This window comes from Mobula birostris, chromosome 24 (genome assembly GCF_030028105.1).
Source record: "Mobula birostris isolate sMobBir1 chromosome 24, sMobBir1.hap1, whole genome shotgun sequence".
Lineage (NCBI taxonomy): Eukaryota > Metazoa > Chordata > Chondrichthyes > Myliobatiformes > Myliobatidae > Mobula > Mobula birostris.
Genome location: NC_092393.1, coordinates 43,498,587 through 43,520,983, shown reverse-complemented (window position 1 = coordinate 43,520,983; position 22,397 = coordinate 43,498,587). Strand labels below are relative to the sequence as shown.

The 22,397-nt window shown below is 40.1% G+C and overlaps 1 protein-coding gene across 9 annotated transcripts in view; it reads right to left on the bottom strand.

The window, feature by feature from the left end:
* Positions 1-22,397, bottom strand: part of arsg (arylsulfatase G) — a 269,510-nt gene that overhangs the window by 46,139 nt on the left and 200,974 nt on the right. For all 9 annotated transcript variants that reach the window (XR_011883078.1, XM_072242600.1, XM_072242597.1 and 6 more), the window contains 3 exons: positions 17,178-17,258; positions 8,183-8,291; positions 7,370-7,490 (listed from right to left, as the gene is read on the bottom strand). Coding sequence is in view for 8 of the 9 variants with exons in the window: in XM_072242600.1 (XP_072098701.1) it covers positions 7,370-7,490; positions 8,183-8,291; positions 17,178-17,258 (311 nt within the window). In the remaining variant the exon portion in view is untranslated. The remainder of the gene's footprint in view (positions 1-7,369; positions 7,491-8,182; positions 8,292-17,177; positions 17,259-22,397) is intronic.

The window sequence follows — 22,397 nt, the reverse complement described above, 5'->3', positions numbered from 1 at the left end:
TCAGTGGGTGAGCATCTGGGGGACAGTGACCACCGCTCCCTGGCCTTTATAATTATCATGGAAAAGGATAGTATCAAAGAGGACAGGAAAATTTTTAATTGGGGAAAGGCAAATTTTGAGGCTATAAGGCTAGAACTTGTGGGTGTGAATTGGGATGATGTTTTTGCAGAGAAATATACTATGGACATGTGGTCAATGTTTAGAGATCTCTTGCGGGATGTAAGGGATAAATTTATCCCAGTAAGGAAGATAAAGAATGGTAGGGTGAAGGAACCATGGGTGACAAGTGAGGTGGAAAATCTAGTCAGGAGGAAGAAGGTAGCATACATGAGGTTTAGGAAGCAAGGATCAGATGGGTCTATTGAGGAATATAGGGAAGCAAGAAAGGAGCTTAAGAAGGGGCTGAGAAGAGCAAGAAGGGGGCATGAGAAGGCCTTGGTGAGTAGAGTAAAGGAAAACCCCAAGGCATTCTTCAATTATGTGAAGAAAAAAGGGATGACAGGAGTGAAGGTAGGACCGATTAGAGATAAAGGTGGGAAGATGTGCCTGGAGGCTGTGGAAGTGAGCGAGGTCCTCAGTGAATACTTCTCTTCGGTATTCACCAATGAGAGGGAACTTGATGATGGTGAGGACAATATGAGTGAGGTTGATGTTCTGGAGCATGCTGATATTAAGGGAGAGGAGGTGTTGGAGTTGTTAAAATACATTAGGACAGATAAGTCCCCGGGGCCTGATGGAATATTCCCCAGGCTGCTCCACGAGGTGAGGGAAGAGATTGCTGAGCCTCTGGCTAGAATCTTTATGTCCTCATTGTCCACGGGAATGGTACCGGAGGATTGGAGGGAGGCGAATGTTGTTCCCTTGTTCAAAAAAGGTAGTAGGGATAGTCTGGGTAATTATAGACCAGTGAGCTTTACGTCTGTGGTGGGAAAGCTGTTGGAAAAGATTCTTAGAGATAGGATCTATAGGCATTTAGAGAATCATGGCCTGATCAGGGACAATCAGCATGGCTTTGTGAAGGGCAGATCGTGTCTAACAAGCCTGATAGAGTTCTTTGAGGAGGTGACCAGGCATATAGATGAGGGCAGTGCAGTGGATGTGATCTATATGGATTTTAGTAAGGCACTTGACAAGGTTCCACACGGTAGGCTTATTCAGAAAGTTAGAAGGCATGGGATCCAGGGAAGTTTGGCCAGGTGGATTCAGAATTGGCTTGCCTGCAGAAGGCAGAGGGTGGTGGCGGAGGGAGTACATTCAGATTGGAGGATTGTGACTAGTGGTGTCCCACAAGGATCTGTTCTGGGACCTCTACTTTTCGTGATTTTTATTAATGACCTGGATGTAGGGGTAGAAGGGTGGGTTGGCAAGTTTGCAGACGACACAAAGGTTGGTGGTGTTGTAGATAGTGTAGAGGATTGTCAAAGATTGCAGAGAGACATTGATAGGATGCAGAAGTGGGCTGAGAAGTGGCAGATGGAGTTCAACCCGGAGAAGTGTGAGGTGGTACACTTTGGAAGGACAAACTCCAAGGCAGAGTACAAAGTAAATGGCAGGATACTTGGTAGTGTGGAGGAGAAGAGGGATCTCGGGGTACATGTCCACAGATCCCTGAAAGTTGCCTCACAGGTGGATAGGGTAGTTAAGAAAGCTTATGGGGTATTAGCTTTCATAAGTCGAGGGATAGAGTTTAAGAGTCGCGATGTAATGATGCAGCTCTATAAAACTCTGGTTAGGCCACACTTGGAGTATTGTGTCCAGTTCTGGTCACCTCACTATAGGAAGGATGTGGAAGCATTGGAAAGGGTACAGAGAAAATTTACCAGGATGCTGCCTGGTTTAGAAAGTATGCATTATGATCAGAGATTAAGGGAGCTAGGGCTTTACTCTTTGGAGAGAAGGAGGATGAGAGGAGACATGATAGAGGTATACAAGATAATAAGAGGAATAGATAGAGTGGATAGCCAGCGCCTCTTCCCCAGGGCACCACTGCTCAATACAAGAGGACATGGCTTTAAGGTAAGGGGTGGGAAGTTCAAGAGGGATATTAGAGGAAGGTTTTTTACTCAGAGAGTGGTTGGTGCGTGGAATGCACTGCCTGAGTCAGTGGTGGAGGCAGATACACTAGTGAAGTTTAAGAGACTACTAGACAGGTATATGGAGGAATCTAAGGTGGGGGCTTATATGGGAGGCGGGGTTTGAGGGTGGCACAACATTGTGGGCTGAAGGGCCTGTACTGTGCTGTACTATTCTATGTTCTATGTTCTAATCCAGTGGGGCCTTCACTGTGACGTTATGCTCTGCACTGAGCTTGCTGTCCCAGTAGAATCTACTGGCCCTTGCATTGGCGGATGGCATCCGCCGAATATGACCCAGGCTGAGGGGGTGAACAACACAGCCAAAGTACAGTGTCCATGAAAAGTATTCAACCCCCTTGGAAATGTTCATGCTTTATTGTTTTACAACATTGAATCTCAGTGGATTTAATTTGGCTTTTTTGACACTGCAGAAAAAGGCTCTTTTGCGTCAAAGTGAAAACAGATCTAAATTAATTACACAGGACATTAACTTTGTTGTTTTTAAGTCATTTCAGTGTCGCTTTGGCTTTGTCTTGTTGGAAAACAGATCTTCTCCCAAGTCGCAGTTCTCTTGCAGACTGCATCAGATTTTCCTCCAGGATTTCCCTGTCTTTTGCTACATCCATTTCACCCTCTTCCATCACAAGCCTTCCAGGGCCTGCTGCAGTGAAGCATCCCCACCACCGTGCTTCACGGTAGGGACGGTGTGATTTTGATGGTGTGTGGTGTTTGGCTTACACCAAACATAGCCTTTAGTCTGATGGCCATAAAACTCAACTTTGGGTTCATCAGACAACAGAACCTTCTTCCAGCTGACTTCAGAGTCTTCTACATTCCTTTTGGCAAACTCTAGCTGAGATTTCATGTCAGTTTTTTCTTCCGACAGTGGCTTTCTCTTTGCCACTCTCCCATAAAGCCGCAACTGGTGAAGCCCCCGGACAACAGTTGTACGTGCAGTCAATCCCACCTCAGCCATTGAAGCTTGTAACTCCTCCAGAGTTGCCATCGATCTCTTAGTGGCCTCCCTCACTAGTCGCCTTCTTGCATAGTCACTCAGTTTTCGAGGACGTTGCTCCAGTCAGATTTACAGCTGTGCCATATTCCTTCCATTTCTTGATGATTAACTTAACTCTATTCCAAGGGATATTCCGTGACTTGGAAATAATAAGTGATGAAAAGTTAACTGGATTCATATGCACAGTGTTTAACAATGCGCTATAACAGGAATAACAGCATTGTCATGAAATTGCAATAGGTTTTCACAATTTCTTGTGAGAAATAGCTTTCCCTTTATAACAAAGAAATCACCTGTCAAAGTTGTTGGCTGATGTTGAATAGTTTAAAAACTAAATAAAGCTCGGTGGAACACAGAAAATAAAAGCAAGAGTGGGTCATTTGGCCTTTCTGGCCTGTGATATATGCTGATCTTTGAATCTTGCTTTAAATTCCTTGCAATATCTCTAAGTTTTTAATAAATTTACATTACCCACCACCACACCGTTTCCACCATATTCAAAATTATCTTACCACAATATTTTTCTACCTGACATTTATCCGAATTGATATCTGAACTCTCAATAGTAATGAAATATTCCTGATATCAAACATGCATGACTGAAATCATTGATGAATAAGTCAACAATCAGTCAGTACAATTCACGGACTTCTCTTAGTCTTTCCTGGCACGCACAGTTTTTACTGATCTGTAGCAATCAACGTAAGAAATAGGAAAAGGCCATTCAGCCCTTTCTGTCAATCATTCGGCCAATCATATAATTCATCGATGATTTCTTTCTGAACTTCATTCATCAGACTTATCTAACCACCTCACAATCTGCTTACCTAAAAAACCATTATCAGTTTACCTCTCTGATTGGAGGCCTGTGGCGAGTCAGCTGCAGGGATTGGTGCTGGGTCCATTGTTGTTTGTCATCTATATCAACAACCTGGATGATAATGTAGTAATCTGAATCAGCAAATTTGCAGATGACACCAAGATTGGGGGCAAAATAGACAGTGAAGGAGGCTATCAGAGCTTGCAGCAAGATCTGGACCAGCTGGAAAAGTGGTCTAAAAAATGGCAGATGGAATTTAATGCAGACAAGTGTGAGGTGCCATACTTTGAGAGGACAAACCAGGGTAGGACTTACACGGTAAGCAGTAGGGCACTGAGGAGTGAGGTAGAACAGAGGGATCTGGGAATATAGATCCATAATTCCTTGAAACTATGTCACAGGTAGATAGGGTTGAAAAAAAAGAGCTTTTGTCACATTGACCTTCATTAATCAAAAGTATTGAGTACAGCTGTTGGGATGTTATGTTGCAGTTGTATAAAATGAGGGTGAGGCCTAACTTGGAGTATTGTGTGCAGTTCTGGTCACCTAACTAAAGGAATGTTATCAATAAGATTGAAAGAGTGTAGAGAAAATTTACAAGGATGTTCCCAGGACTTGAGGACCTCAGTTATAGGGATAGATTGAGAGGGTTAAGACTTTATTCACTGGAGCATAGGAGAATGAGGGGATATTTCATAGAGGTATACAAAATTATGCAAGGTATATATAGGATAAATGTAAGCAAGTTTTTTTCCACTGAGGTTGGGTGAGACTAGGATTAGATGTCATGGGTTAAGGATGAAAGTGGAAATGTTTAAGGGGAACATCACTCAGAGGGTGGTAAGAGTGTGGAACGAGCTGCCAACAGAAGTGGTGAATGTGATTTCAATTACAACTTTTAAGAGAAATTTAGAGAGGTGCATGGATGGGAGAGGTATGGATTGCTATGGTCTTGGGGCAGGTCGATGGGACTAGGCAAATAAGTAGTTCAGCACAGACTAGCTGGACCAAAGGGCCTGTTTCTGCACTGTATTGCTCTATGACTCTATGATTTCTACTCTGTAAGTTAATCGACTCAATCTGTTGTGACACAGAGTTCCAGGCTGCATTTATTCCTTGTTTGAAATAGTGCATTACAATTTAAATCCTAATTGACATTGCTCAGTTATAATCTCCACTTTCTTCTTCTAGATCTTGGTTAGATCACACCTTAGACTTTTAAACATCCAACTAATAAAACGTCTCAATATTTAAACATCTCAGTACCGGGATTGTTCACGGTAATCAGCACATCCAAGGATAATATCTTTATCATAATGTAGAGTAGACAAACTTAATTCCATTTGAGGTTGATAAAACCTTTGCACAACTGAACCACTATTGCCTCATTTTTGAATTCCAGCTCTGTGTACCCAGTTCAAATGAGAGGGCCAGATTGACAATGAGGTGGCCTCAAACTTTCTGAGAGGTCCCTACTGCCATTATTCTGACTGCATTCCCAAATGTGCGCCTGGAATCCAGCAGTATAGTGCCAACTTGGTTGGATTTTCTTCTAATTCTACTGTGAAAGCTGACCAATGAACCTGCGTCAGGTTAGACTTGGCACAAATTCTGAAATTCTATTCATTACATTGGAGAGGAATGGCCCTGAAAGTGATGGGAAAACTTCAGGTAATCTTTATGTTTTGAATTACTTAATTTAAATATAGTTAATTGTTGTTAAGAAATTTAATTTATTAAGCAATTCATAACATGGTTCCTTCTTGAATATTTATAAATGTAAATATTTCTGAATGCCAGTAACAATCACAGATGTTTGACTGTAAGCTTGCTTAGAATTTAGACTATTATAAACCTAAATATAATTAGTTCTGAAATTGCTCTGTCCTTGCTGCATTTGTGATCTGTAAGCCTTAGATTACACGTTCACCACAAAGCAGCAATAATAAGAACTTAAGCAATTCTATCTTGCATGGTAATCATTTGTACTTGCAAAGTAAACCAACCTGCAAGGTCTGTTTACTGAGTAGTTCACTGACATCAAGGAGCATGAGGAATATATCTTACTGCTGAAAATGATCTAAATAGAACTGTGAAATTTTTTGGTTAATCAGATACAGGAAATAAACTGAAAATTTTCCTTTTTATTATGTTGTGGGACATTGTACTTGGAAATTTGGTCAATGTATTTATACATAGAGGACTATTGCCTGCTACATATCTACATTACAACAGCAATGGGAAGTACAACAATGAAGTGCCCAGCTACACTGCTTGCATACCCAACACCAAACTCCCAAAACAGACACTGGATTCCAAGTTCTGCCAGAGGAAGAGATTGCCAGACGGACAGGTGGAGAAATTCAAGGCCTCTTTTTAAAATAATGTATTTCTCTACCAAGACCCAGAAAGCTCTGGCTTGTGTTTACTCAAACTGGAGCAGGATCTTTTGGGATAGTATGGAGAAGCTAAAGTCAATGTACTAAAAGCAGATGGAATCTACAGATGCATGGCAAAAAAGAGAGCACCACCCAATGAACTAACTTTCCACATGCCCCATCATGTACCTCCTATTATGCCTATGAAATGGTCTGCAGTTCCCAGCAGCCTTATCTACCCTCCAAGAGCCATAAAACCAGAGTGAAAGCAAGTTCCCTTCAATTCTGAGGAAATACCAAAGAAGAAGACAGTGAAAGGAAAAGGGAGTCCTAATTAATCGTACAAATGCATAAAGCAGCAAAATATGGGTTGTGTTACATAAAGGAGAAGTGTTATGACCTGGGTATTCAAGGCATCGGACAACCAGATCTCGGCTCTAATTTAGTTTGCGGCGTGATCAGCCCTTTGAGAAAAACATACTGTTATCAATTGTGTTACTGCCACCAGCCTAATATGCAGCTGTTACAGAAAGACAGTAAGGCTAAATTACCCAAAGTCATTATCTGACTTTGTTTTGCTAACATCGGTAACCTAATCAAAAATGAATAGAACGGGAAAGAAAACTAGCTGTGGATGTCAATGGAAACAAATGTACAAAGCTATCTACCTACAAGCTGCCAATGTTCTCTTAAGTGTTTAGTGCTGGCAAAAAAAAAGATTTTGCCATGTATGAATTCTAATGAAGAGACTAAATGTGGAAAATTGGATTTCAGTGCTGCTGAAAAAAAAAATGAGGTGTTCAATTACAGGGCTTCAGAGTCTTATCAAGTAACTCACAAATGTATAAAAGATTCTATAGAATTACTTGTAATACAGGGATTTTCCTGATGGTGCAGTCAAAATATCCATCAAATACAGTTTAATTGCACATTCATAATTCTAGGGGATCTTAATCGTTCAATTTGCAAACTGGACATAAAGAAGTGCATTCAACATGAAATGGGTTCGGTTGTAATGACACACTACAAAGATCTCTTCAACTGCCTTCTTTCTGGCTTACATTAAAATAATACATGTTACCTGGTGACCACTTTGGGAATGGCCAAACAACACCTTTGTTACATCCAAACTATCATAACGTCTGTTTGGAGGCAGGCTTGCTCCTGATAGTGAAATCAGGGTAGAAAATATATCCAATGTGCTGCAAAAATTAAATATTTTTAGGATGAAATACCTTTATTTTATAAGTTCACAGGCAGAGTTTTGAGAATTTTTAAAGAAATGTTTTTTACAAAGGAGACAAAATGCTGAAAGTAGTAAGCAATGTTTTTAACATTTGTGTTCAGTTTACTTTGAACTAAACTTTTAATCAAGAATGTATTTGAACTTAGATCCAAGAGATAAAATGACTTGCTAACTTATCTCTATTGCATGAATTAATCTTGAGTGAATTGGTAGACAAATATAAATGTGAAAGAGTTCAAATTTCAGAGAATTCTGACGTCAAAAATCCAAAAACTAAACAGATATCCAAGAGTGATTACAAATAAGTATTTGCTTTGATTTCATTGTCAGCTTTCTCCTCTTGTGAAGCCACCATCTCTTGCCATAGTAATGTAGTTGCTCTTGTTGACATTTAAACAACATAAATATATATATATACTTACTATAAATATATACATAAAAGAATCTATCAGTGATTTATTCAACGGCCGCTCTGTATCTATAGTTGTCATTGCTCTAGCAGGCAGATGACCTATAAAGGTCACTAATAGGCCAACAAAGTCAACAGCACAAATGTTTTTGGAAAACATTTTGGATAACCTGAATCCTCCATCATATCAGTGTAACATATCAGGGCAGTAAACTTAGATACTGTGGTTATTCACCTACCTAAGCAGTGAGCTGCTTGTTGTGTTACTTGGGATTTTTCCTGGCCAATAAGCTATCGCTGGTGTTCGATGGCCACCTTCCCATGTAGTCCTCTTAGCTGAACTGCCACCTAAGACAAAAATAAAATTTATTAAATGTATTAAACATTAAGTTAACCAACATCACAGCCAACAGATTAATAATGTACTTCTTAACACCTTCTAGATTTACCAAACTGAAAATCTGCACCTCAACCCCTCAATTATTTTCTCACTCCCCCTTGCCCTGTAAAATTAAATGGTACACAATTTGATCATTTTGTACAGTTAGATTTTCACTGGGTGTATTAAATTACTTGTTAATAAATCAGAATCAGGTTTTACATCGCAGTTTTAGATGATGTGAAAGTTGTTATGTGGCAGCAGTACAGTGCAAAGACATACATTACAAAATAAGTAAAAAGTACAAAAAATAAATAATATGGTTGTGTTCATGGGTTGGTGGAAGATTCAGAAATCTGGTGGCTGAGGAAGAGAATCTGTTCTTGTATCATTTATTGTGGGTCATCAGATCCTGTGTCTCCTCCCTCATGGTACTAACAAGAAAAGGGCATGTCTCGGATGGTGAGAATGCTTTTTTTAATTTATTCATTTTTACTGGATGTGGGCATCGCCAGCTAAGCCAGCATTTACTGCCCATCTGTAGTTGCCCTTGAGAAGGTGGTGATGAGCTGCCTTCTTGAACCACTGCAGTCCCTGAGGTGTAGGCACACTTACAGTGCTGTTAGGGAGGGAATTCCATGATTTTGACCCAGCAACAATGAAGGACTGGTGAAATGTTTCCAAGTCAGGATGGTGAGTAACCTGCAGGGGTATTTCTAAGTGGTGGTGTTCCCAGATATCTGCTGTTCTCGCCCTTCTAGATGGTAGTGGTCATGTGTCTGGAAAGTACTGCTTTAGGAACTTTGGTGTGTTGCTGCAGTGTATCTTGTAGATAGTACACACTGCTGCAACTGTTCATTGATGGTGGAGGGATTGGATGCTTGTGGAAGGGGTAGCAATCAAATGGGTTGCTTGCACTGGATGGTGTCAAGCTTCTTGACAGATGATGGAGAAGCACTCATCCAGGCGAGTGGCGAGTATTCCATTACACACCTGACCTAAGCCTTGTAGATGGTGGGTAGGCTTTGGGGAGTCAGGAGGTGAGTTACACACCGCAGGATTCCTAGCCTTTGACCTGCTCTGGTAGCCATGGTGCTTATATGGCTAGACCAGTTCCGTTTCCTGTCAATGGCAACACCCAATATGTTAATAGTAGGGGATTCAGTGATGGTGATGCCACTGAATGTCAAGGGTCACTGACGGTCATTGCCTGGCACTTGCACAGCTTGAATGTTACTTGTCAACCCAAATCTGGATATTGTCCAGGTCCTGCTGCATTTGGGTATGAACTGCTTCACTACCTGAGGAGTCACGAATGGTGCAGAACATTGTGCAGTCATGTGCAAATATCCCCATGTCTGACCTTATGAGTGAAGAAGGGTCATTGATGAAGCAGCTGAAAATGGTTGGTTCTTGGACACTTCCCTGAGGAACTCCTGCAGTGATGTCCTGAGGATGAGATGACTGACCTCCAACCGCCACAACCATCTTGTTTTGTGCCAGGTTTGATTCCAACCAGCGGAGGGTTCTCCCTGTAATTCCCATTGATACCATTTTAATGATGGATGTCAGCTTCCTGAGGCACTGCTTCTTGAAGATGTCCTCAATGGTGGGGAGGGTTGTGTCTCTGATGGAGCTGTCTGAGTCTATAAAACCCTTGCAGTCTCTTGCGATCCTGTGCAATGGAGCCTCCATACCAGGCTGTGATGCAACCAGTCACAATGCTCTCCACTGTAGAAACCCAGTTCTGATTCTTTAATCTGGCTGTGAGATTTTGTGGAGTAAATTTAAGAGGAATATATAGAGATTACAGTGATTAAATTATCAAGAAGTATTCCAAATGGGGGTATGGCATTCCCTGGTGTAAAGGTAATTGAATAATTTAATTAAGTTTAAAAGGTTAAAAGGCGGGAGGAGAAGATGGCGGCGCAACGCAGCTCACAGCGGCCACTCCAGTGGTGATGTCTGATATTTGTCAAGTAGGGTGCCGTGCACAATCCTGATTTGATGGAGACGGATGTGAGAGCACGGAGGAACATCTGGAGAAACTTCTGAATTGCCTGCTTCGCTGCTGCTGTTACTGTGTGGTCCAGAATCTCCGGAGCAGAAGGCCCCGAGTCCTCGGCTTTGCTTGTTGCTCGGCAGCCGGGGCGGGGTCGAAACACTCGGCAGAGGATGGTGCTTGGAGAGGCTGTATCGGAGGGGCTGGTCGGAGGCTCGAAGTTTTCGGACAGGATCAGAATCCGCTGTGGTCGGGTGCTTCCAATGCATCGGCAAGTTGTCGGCGCTTGGAGGTTCATGGCAGGGAGAGTTTCTCCCTTCTACCACCTGTGTGAGATGATGCGGCTATCGTGACTTGAGACTTTTTTTTACCGTGCCCATGGTCTGCTCTTTATCAAATTATGGTATTGCTTTGCACTGTTGTAACTATATGTTATAATTATATGGTTTTGTCAGTTTTAGCCTTGGTTTGTCCTTTTTTTTGTGATATCATTCTGGAGGAACATTGTATCATTTTTTAATGCATGCATTTCTAAATGATAATAAACGAGGACTGAGTGTGTTCATAATCTAATCTAAAAAAAAAAGACATTACAAACAACTGATTGGGTGGATTATTTTAAAAATATTTACAGTATATGTGTATTTCAAAAAGGCCAGACATTACGACCCATCACTAATAGCCCTTGTAAAAGAGGTGGTCTGGTGGTGTTACTGGTTATGGAGTTTCAGTATTTAGACTCAAAAGAGTTCATAAAGTTCATAAAGTTATACAGTATAGAAACAGGCCCTTCGGCCCAAAATGGTCCGTGCTGACCAAGATGCCACTCCAAGCTAATTCCATATGCCAGCAATTGGCCATCACCTTTTAAACCTTTCCAGTTCATGACCTCCCCAACACACACAAAATTCTGGAGGAACACAGCAGGTCAGGCAGCAACTATGAAGGGAAATGAACAGTCAATGATTTTGGAATGGTCTTGACCTGAAATATCTTATCCCTCCATAGATGCTGCCTGACCTACTGTTCCTTCAGCGTTTGAGTGTGTTGGTTCAGATTTCCACTATCTGTAATCTCTCTGTGCCTCCATATACCTGTCCAACTCTCTTTTAAATTGTCATTGTACCTGACTCAACCACTTCCTCTAGCAGCTCATTCCATAAATACATCACCCTTTTTGTAAAAAATGTTGGCTTTCTTATTCCTATTAAACCTTTACCCTTACATCCTAAATCTGTGCACTCTGGAAAAAGTGTATTCACCATGATTGTATGCTCTATAGGATGACCTCTCAGTTTCCTAAATTCAAAAGAATATCATCCTAGCCTGTCTAGCCTCTCTCAATAATTCAATCTTTCAAGTCCTAGCAACATCTTTATTATTTTTTCAGCACTCTATCCAGTTTAATAATATCTTTTTTATATCAGAGCAACTGAAACCAAGTGTGGTCTCACCAGCAGACAACTGCATCCAGCTTTCATATCCTGAGTAATGTAGACCAAACGCCTCCTTCAGCACCATGTCTACCCGTGACTCCACTTACAGTGAATGCGTAGTTATACTCCAGAGTCTTTCTTTCTCAGTGATAATAAAGGAACACTACTATAAAGCAGATATTCAATTGTCAACACTTACTATGCTTACATATGAAACACCAGAAAGTTGACAGCACTCAAAAAATTTACCTCGTATTCCCAAGGTGTTTGGAAAGTTGATGACTAAGTAGAGCTTTGTCTAAAAGTTAGAGTCAGTCCTTTAGGAATGAACTGAAGAAAATTCTCATAAAAAAGGGCAAAAGTTTGTAAAGGCTTTCCACATTTGGGTATTTTACCAATTCTTACTTTTGAATCTGGCATTTTTAATTTTTCTTTTTTTTAATTTTATTTTTATTTGGATAAGGAATTCACAAATATCATGTACTTTTTTCACACATATAACCTTTTCCATTTTTTTATATGTATAAAACTACAATTATTTATACATTCTTAAGTACACATTGAGATGATATAAAAGGAAAATAAACATTTAAATAGATAATTATGTACTGTGGTAAATCTAACCTATTAGGCTAAGTAATGGAATTAGTTATTAAGAAAAATGGTAATAATAGTTTCCATATAACCCTTCTGGACCATTTCCACTGATCCAAAATGTTGTATATAAGCCTATGTATCAACCATTGTAGGTGTTTATATCCTAATTTGTTCATGCTTGCTCCTGCCCGCAGACATAATTATCCAATCCCTATGTACTTACTTATTTAATTTTTTCATTTTTTTATCCCTTTCCCAAATCTTTCCCTTTACTTGTGTTAATTCTCTATTTTCCAAAAGAAAACAAAAAAAAAACAAACATTTAGACTAGGGGTGCTTACGTTAGCAATATTACTGTGTTGATGAGAAGAGCAGTATAAATCATTAGGAGAGTCATCTAAAGTCTGCTCGCATTGGGGTTATATATTCAATCCATTTATTCCAGATTTGATAAAATTTTTCTTTTTGAGTTCTCAGGGAGTAAGTCAACTTTTCCATTTTAAATATTTCCAAGATAATTTCATACCAATCTTCTAATGTAGGTGGTATTGGATTTAGCCATTTTCTAGTGATTGATTTCTTACTTGCCACTAAGAGGGCCTGCAGCAACTTTATATCTTCCTTCTGTTCAAGAAACAATACATGCCCCAAATAGAGCGTCTCAAAGTTCAGAGGTATCTGGGACCTAAGTACCTTAACTAATGTTCTATGAATACCTTCCCAAAATAGACTTAATTTAGGGCAATCCCAAAAAATATGAAAATGGTTTGCCTCCTTGGAGCCGCACCTTCTCCAACACATCACATTTGTATCTTTATATTTTTCCTGATATGGGGTCTTGAAGTATCTTATAATGTTTTTCCAACAATGTTCTCTCCAAGTCAAAGAATTAGTCGAGGACCATTGAAAGCTGCAGATTTTCCCCCAAGCCTCCTCCGAAAGTACCAACCCGCTTCTTTCTCCCACTTCTCTTTAATATACAGTGTATTTACATTTTTAGCATGGGAGAGTGCATTATATAATCGAGAAACTGATTTACTAGGTATTGAACTGCAAGCCGAATTCAGAATCTTGAAAAATTCTAATTCTACTGTTGATAGGTCTGTATATCTACAACTCTGGTTAACATAGTTTCGTACTTGAAGGTACCTAAAAAAGTCATTATGTTCTAGGCCATGTTTGTCCTGCAGGATTTGGAAACTTTGTAATACTCTTTTATCTATAAATGAGAGGTAGGTTGTAAGACCTTTCTTTATCCATAGCTCAAATCTTTTATCTCCTCTGTTGGGAAGGAATTCGGTATCATATGCACACCATCTAAAGAGTTTTAACATGTTATTAATTCCACATGAATTAACCACCTTCTGCCATACTTTTAATGTAAGATTTATCCAAGCGTTTTTAAATTTTTCCAACTGGGCCATCAATCCTTTGTCAGCTATTGAGGCCTGAAGAGGAAAACTGTCAACTAATCCAAATTCTATTTCCTTCCATCTAGCCTTATATTCCCTATTACACCAATATAACAGAGGGGTTATCTGTGAGGCATAAAAATAATTTCTCAGGTAAGGAAGAACCATACCTCCTCCTTCCTTCCCTAACTGTAAGGTGTTATATCGAATTCTAGGTTTCTTTCCTTGCCAAATGAAGCCGGAAATCCATTTGTCCCATTCCCTGAATTGATTATCATCCACCTCCACCGGTAAAGTATGGAAAAGATACAATAACCGAGGAAGAATATTCATTTTTATAGTATTTATCCTTGAATTTAAACTTAAAAAGGGGATAAGATTCCATCTATGCATATCTGCTTTTATCTCTGAGATCATGTTACAAATGAGGGAGTCTGGGCCAAAATCAGTTATATTGAATTAGGTCAAGGGTCTACTTCTATTTCCATGTTCCTGGCGTAAACAAGCTGATACCTAAGTCATGTGAGAGTTGGTGAAGGGTTTAATCCATAAACCTGTCAGCATGTTAGAAATGTGATACAAATCTGTTACGTTGGTCAGCAAAATCTGGAAACCATGCCAGGAAGGGCAGGGTAGTTATTTAAATATGATCATTCAATGGGAGTAATGTTTTCAAGTTTTGCGAGATTTAACCCTAGGTGCATAGGCTTACTGAACTTTCTGGAAATCAGCAATGCTATACAAGACTGAGGAATGCTGGAGAGGGTATCGGAATTTCACAATGCAATCTCAGAACAAATGCTGCACCTACTGTCATGAGTTATTCTGTGAAAGATTTAATTCACAGAAGTTGTGCTCCCGTTTCCTTACAGGATTTGGAGAAATAGTGTTCACCTTGTTGCTCAGTACCAACACTTTTGGACCTGCTGACTGGATTTAACAGGTGACCCTGTAAATTGGTGATGCTCATGCAAGAAACATTGAAGGAGCTGGCTAACCCATGGCAAGCGCTCCAGAAGGCATTAAGGAGGGAGATGGATCAGCTGGTTGAGTGGTGTCGCAGCAACAACCTTGCACTCAATATCAGTAAGACCAAGGAATTGATTGTGGACTTCTGGAAGGGTAAATTGAGGGAACATGCACCAGTCTTCATTGAAGGATCAGAAGTGGGAATGGTGAGGAGTTTCAGCTGTCTGGGTGTGAGCATCTCTGAGGATCTATCCTGGGCACAACATACTGATGCAATTAAAAAGAAGGCAAGACAGCGGCTATATTTCATTTGGAGTTTGAGGAGAACTGGTATGTCACCAAAGACGCCCATAAATTTCTACCAGCATTCTAACTGGTTGGATCACCATCTGGTATGGAGGGGCCATTGCAGAGGATTGGAAAAAGCTGCAGAAACTTATAAACTCTGCTAACTCTCTCCAGCATCCAGGACACCTTCAAAAGGCGATGCCTCAAAAAGGCGGCGACTAAGAACCCCCATCATTTAGGACATGCCCCCTTTCTCATTGCTACCATCAAGGATAAGGTATTGGAGCCTGAAGAAACACACTCAACATTTCAGGAACAGCTTCTTCCCCTCCGTTGTCAGATTTCTAAATAGGCAATGAACCCATGAACACTACCTCAGTATTTTTTCCTCTTTTTTTGCATTACTTATTTAACTTCCTTTTCTATATATACTTCTTATTGTAATTCATAGTTATTATTATGCATTCCAATGCACTGTTGCTGTAAAACAACAACTTTACAATGTATGCCAGTGATATTAAACCTGACTCTGAAAACACAGCAGGCTGCTGCTGACCAAGCTGAAACTTTATAAGTTGAGAGCAGCTCATGACAGGAGCAGCTTTCAGCAAGCCTTTGAGAAAGACACATGGCCATCAATTGTGTTGCTACTACCAGCACAATGGTCAGCTCTTACAGAATGGCAATAAGACTAAATTACTCAAAGTCATTTTCTCTGCTTTGCAAAGTGCCTGTGCAAGACCATTTTATCTGTAGTGGTACAAGGTTATGCGACAGTACTCTCGGAAAGAGGGACGAGTCCTCAGGCAGTCCTCTTGCACAACTTGTGAAAAGAGTGCAAGCACTGTTCAAAACATTTTTCAAAACATGTAAGGTATTTAGTAAGCCTATAATTATACACATGGAGCATTCCCATTTACTTATCTCTCCTTAACGTTCTGTGCTCTCTTTTCCTGGAGTAAGGGAGGAATAAAGGCCATGGCTGAGAGCAATATCATCTTGCACAGATAAATCAAATCAGAGGACTTATTGATTGCAATTATGGGGTTTGTGACATTGCTTAAAGATGAGGTGATAGTGAATGGGTATACTGATGGCAAAGCCGAGAAACAAACATGCGGGGAAAGATCAGTGATTGTCCGATGCAGACTAATATTCATATCACATTGTAAGTGGATGTAGCACATTGCTCACCTTTCCTGATCATTAAACTATTTGCACCATTGCCTCCAGGCATCATTGGTAGAGAGTCACAGTTCTGCTGCCATAGGTTACTGGCATTACTTGCAGGCTTCTTCCTTCCATCACCAGAAATAATAATATCCTGCATAACTGAACTGCCCTGCTTGGTATCCAACAGGAAGACATCAGGGAATATTCCGGTGGGTCTGGTTCCCAAATTCCTTATCTCGCTGGGAGTACTAGCAACCACAAGAAATAGCAAACCTCTTGTATGTAAAGGCCCTGAATGTGCTCAAAATAACGCAGGCATGTTATCATTCCCCCACCCCTTCTCAATGTTTATTTTTACTTTTAGTTAAAGATACAGCTCAGTAACAGAGCCATCCAAACCAGTGAGCCAGTTCCGCCCAATTACACTCCTGTGCTTAATTAACCTTCTAACCTATACGCCTTTGGAATGTGGGAGGAAACCAGAGCACCTGGAGAAAAGCAACATGGTCACAGGGAGAACATACAAACTCCTGACAGACAGCGGTGGAAATTAACCCAGGTTGCTGGCACTGTGATAGAGTTCTATGATAACTATGCTACGCTACTGTGCCACACTTATGTAAGGAAATTCAGAACAAATATGGAAATGCAATAACAAAGTTAAACTTGCTCAATCAAACAAACACTGCAAAACAAAAATTGTTTATGGGTTTGTGATAAGTTCCTCTACTTTGATCACATCAGGAAGTTAAAACCCACTCACGCCCAATTCCCACCCCTTACTATCTCAACAATGTCTGCTTCTCGCCTCCTTCCAATTGGACATTTTAAAGTACAAACATTGAACTACAAAGAAAACAAAGACATATCTGGACATGCAGCTGTATCCCTGAAATAACATTTCAGATAATGAGACTTTGCATCTAAGTATAGCTCTTCGTTCGGGAAAGCAGTTTCCCATGGTTGTCTATTTATTACCTTGTTGTGTCTGCCATGTTCCTTTAAATGGTCCAACACTTCCAGAAAATTCGCATTTCTCAGACCAAGGCCCATTGTCACCTATGTGAAAGAAGAAATTTAAAATGATCATAAGGAGGCTTATAAAATTGAAAATATCAGCCATTAAAATAAAGTTTTATATTGTGTGTGTGGCTTAGAGACAGTACTCTAGGGCAGTACATCACAATGTGATAGGATGCAAACTTCAATACAACTTCTAATGCAATGAGTTTCTAATTTTAGACAAAACTTCGATAGAAAACATGAAAGGAAGCTTAAAAATGAGAACCAACGTGACGTCTTATTAGTTGTGAGAATTTGGACTCTTGCCAGTATGAAATGATGCCATATGTGCAATCACTGAATTCCTTAAGTAGTGAAATTGTAACAACTCATTGCTGTTTTAACTATATTTTATTTCAAATCCTGAAAAATAAGACAACATATGGAGAAGCCTATGGAAATAAATGGAACAGGGATAGCCAAAGCCAATTTCTAAATGCGTAATCTTAGTTACAGTGCTAAATCATTGTTAGACTTTAACATGGACGGTAATTGATGCTTACATTTTAATGAGCAGGAAATGTTATTTGAAATCTGTCATAAACCTATTCATTTTAAATTATCTTCATATTCCAGTTTCAATTCTTCTGTGACCATAACAGAGCTTAAATTGTACCCCATACATTAAAAACATCCAAACATCCAAAAGGTGGAGGTTTGTCATCATAAAGACATTGTTCATCACACCTAAAGTGAGAATCAACTGACCCATCTAGACAGTCACTTAGAAAGATAAATATATTGTTGCATAATAGGCACAGGAAAATTCCCAACAACTGCACCAATTCTATCTCAAAAATAAATTCTTATATAATACCACTGCACCTCCTTCATCTTTCTAAAGAACTGCATTGGGTGAGGGGAGAAGGTAAAACCTAACACATCAGACATATTAAGGATATTGTGAATTCAATCCCGATGGGCTGACATAGGCAGAAGTACAAAAACAGCTTTCCAGCCCAGAAAAAATGTTAAAAGTCAGAGAGACAATCAGTGAGACCACAAGACATAGAAATAGAATCAGGTCATTTGGCCCGTCAAGTCGGTTCCACCATTCCATCATAGCTGATTTATTATCTGTCTCAACCTCATTCTTCTGTCTTCTCCCTGTAACCTTTGACACCCTTAATAATCAAGAATCTATCAACTTCTGCTTTAAATATACTCAATAACTTGGTATCCACAGACATGTGGCAATGAATTACACAGATTCACCATCTTCTGGCTAAAGAAATCCCCCTTCATCTCTGTTCTAAAGGAATGTCCTTCTATTCTGAAGTAGAATGGAGTGACTGATGAAGAAAAAAATTGTTAATTTTTTACACTACTTAAAAATATACTGAAGCACGCCACAGTTGAATAAAACCCCATCACTAACAACAAATAGCTTTTTATAAAATTGGGAAATTGCTTATAGACTACAGTTAATTCCAATCCCTGCTGAGAAATTTGATGACATAGCACTGTTTTTAAACAGAATGGAAAGAAATACTAACACTGAAACATGACGGCCTGATTAATTACCCATCTTATCTAAGGTCCTTAGTTTGAGCTATCACACCTCTCATGGGAATTTTTCCATTAATGCTAAATGATTTCAGTTTTACCTGGGCTCTATGAAGTCATATTTTCTGAGTCAGTGAATGTTCTTTCCCTTATTTTTCCCCTCAAGAGAAAAGTCTTCATAAATACACACAAACGAAATGATCAGAGCCTTCCTTTGGGTCTGATCCATTAGTGAGAATATTTTGAAAAGTCAATATTTTAAAATTATTTTTTCATTTTTCTGGACTCTGGCACTGATCGCACAACCCACAGTTATTGCTATTGAGTAGGTTATGATAAGCAACCTTCTTTAACCATTGCAGCACCGCTGATAAAGCTACTCCCACACAACTGTTGGGTATAGAGTTCCAGGATTTTGGATAGGAATGACAATATGTTTCCAAGATAGGACAGAGTGTAACTTGATTGAAAACCAGCTTCTGCTTCCAAGAAGGTGAAAGTCACAGGTTTGGAAAGTACTGTTGGAGTAGTTCAAATGAGTAAATGCAGTGTATTTGTAGACGATATGCACTGCGAACCTCTGTGTTCTGGTGATGAGAGCTAATAAGAATCAGGTTTATTAGCACAGACATATGTCATGAAATCTGTAACTTCATGTCAGTAGTACAGACAATACATAAAAATGCTCATGATATCAAGTCAGCACGATTTTGCTCTATTTTTGCACTTCTTATTTAATAATATATGTAATATATACAGTACAGTGCAAAAGTCTTAGGCATATATATATATAGTGTACTGGAATAATTTTATGCATTGCACTGTACTGCTGCCCACCCCCAAAAAAAACTTCATGGCATATGTGAGTGATGATAAACCTGATTCTGAAATGGGCCTCTCTTGTGGACTGAGAGAGGGAAGGGGATAGGGAGAGTGGGATCATGGTTGGAAAAGGGAAGGGAGATGAGCAGGAGAAGCAACAAAGAGACATTCTGTAATGATCAATAAACCAGTTGTTTGAAATCAAATAACCCTGCCTGGTGTCTCAAATCTGGTGGGTCTGCACCCACGCCATTCCCTGCCCCTGACACACCTTCTCTGCTACCTATCCCACAGCACTCCACCCTCGCCCTTCCCAACACCATTTGCTCCTGTCAGATTTACAAACAAGCTCTCTGCTCCACGTTGACAAATTCAGTACTGGACAAACATCTTAGGCGCCCTAGCTATTTACATATGCCTAAGACCTTTGCACAGTACTGTATACTAATATATTTCTTATTATAATTATCTTTTATGTATTGCACTGTACAGCTGCCACAGACCAACAAATTTCATGACATATACCAGTGATATTAAACCAGATTCTGATTCTAATGTGAGCGTGCAATGAAGCAGCCCTGCAAAACCTTAAGTCACTGGGAATTAAGGGAAACATTCCATGGTTGGAGTCATAGCTGAAACAAAGGAATATGACTATGGTAATTCATCAACTTTTCATGATTTACCCTCAAAAGTATCAAATTCAACTTCATTGAGCTTAAAAACAATTCTACAATTAGCAGGCAATGGTAAAGCTCTTTGATACTGATTTCTTTATACCAACTACCAGAAAACTAACTATACCACCACAGCAATTCAATATCCTCAATAATACAGGATTCTAAGGTGCATTGAAACAAAAGGTGACTTGAATTGTGATAATTTTTAAAATGCATTCACTAAATAAACAAGTGCTCCCTTCTTCATTCCCAAACTTCCCGTCACTCATTATGCATATGTCATTGATAAAGCTAGGCAAGAATGATTTAAGATTTTAATGAATATAAATCACAAAATAGCAAAATGGAAATACAGTAAATATTGATGTGAACAAAACTTTCTTGTGTTTTTCTGTTATGTTAGCCTTCAGTCTGGTCTTGCTAGCCCTAATACTTCCACATGGAAGGCTGCTCCTAACCAGTTGACTGCAGGCAGCTCTGGGCCGGCTAGTGATGCTGCAACTATGAATATATTGGAAGAGAATAGTGCATTCCAGCTCTACAATGCCAGTGGAACTCTCCTGGCTTACGACAGAGCACCTATTTGCTGTGGCCATGATCACACAGTGACTATTAATGCCTCCGGACCCATACCATCACAAATGACGAAAAGAAGCTACTCTCAGGGATCAGCCTTATTCTTGGAAAGTAATAGCTTTCATCCATGTGGCAGCAAGTGGAGCTCTGACCCGGTGCAGTGTGAAACTCCACCAATGCTTGTGGAATCAGAGACCTGCTTCATTTGCAGCTCCTCAACAGGCTGGCAGCAGACACCTCCATCTCTTACAGCTTGTCAGGGATGCCAGACAATGTGTCCTCAGTGATAAGGACAGCACCGTATCCTCAGCGATCAGGGTGGCACAATGTTATAGTGATTGGTGTAACTTTATTCCAGCGTCGGTGACCTGGGTTCAATTCCACTGCTGTCTCTAAGGAGTGTGTACGTTCTCCCTGTAAGCACGTGGGTTTCCTCCACGTGCTCGGCTTTCCTCCCTCATTCCAAAGGCGTATAGGTTAGGGTTAGTAAGTTGTGGACATGCTATGATGCCACTGGAAGCATGGCAACACTGGCGGACTGGTCCCAGCACATGGCAAAAAACGATGCATTTCACTATATGCTCCTATGTTTGTGTGACAAATAAAGCTAATCTTTATCTTTCCCTCCCACATTCCAAAGACGTACAGGTTAGTAGGTTAATTTGACATATGGTTTTAATTGTGCAGCGTGGGCCTGTTGCTGCGTTGTATCTCTAAATAATAAAAATAACATAAAAAGCTTTCCTATGCAAACTTTCCTATTTCAGCCCCTATTTGAGTCCTCCAGTTCAGAACTGAAATATGACCTCTTGCTCTCTCTCCTGGCATCTGGCACACCAGTTCCCCTATGCCTCTTGCTTAACTGTAGCTTGGAAATACTTAATGTAGCTCAGTAATACTTGGTGCCTTGATGTGCTTCTGGCCGTTTAACCCCTGCAGTACTATTAGTGAGTAAGAAGTGAGCTGGCAGTGGGAGGGGAGAATATGGGCTTAAATTCAATGACATAATCAATTTCGCTCTGCCTCTTCCTTTGGAGTGGCAGCTCTGTCTGGGATGGCTGGTATGTCCTATGACATTGCAAAGATCAGGAAGAAAAGTAGAGCTTAATGCCATTACGTAGATTGGCCAATATACACCGAAATACACAAAAGCTATTCATCACCATGATAGAAGGAAGCACGGTAAAGGTCAGTAGATAATTATGTATGCAAGTCACTTCAGCTCCAAAAGAGGTTGAGGCTCGTGGCCTCAGTGTGCTTAGGAATTAGAACCCTCCTCCATGCTGGTGAACTTTTGAAAACGAAAGGCATGTGCTGCAAAATAATCCATCCTAGGCAAGGACCAAGGATCAATGAATGAGTGGGGGGGGGGGGGGGAGAGAGAGAGAGAGAGAGAGAGATATGATGCACTCCAAAGACTGTTACCAGTGGAGCTTTGTGAGCTACCATTCCAAGCATCAGAGAATGATGTATCTTTAGAGGCCTCTGTACTTCTTCCTGTATTGTCCTTAATACCTTGGCACCAAGGCAATCCTCTTGTCTGGCAATCTCT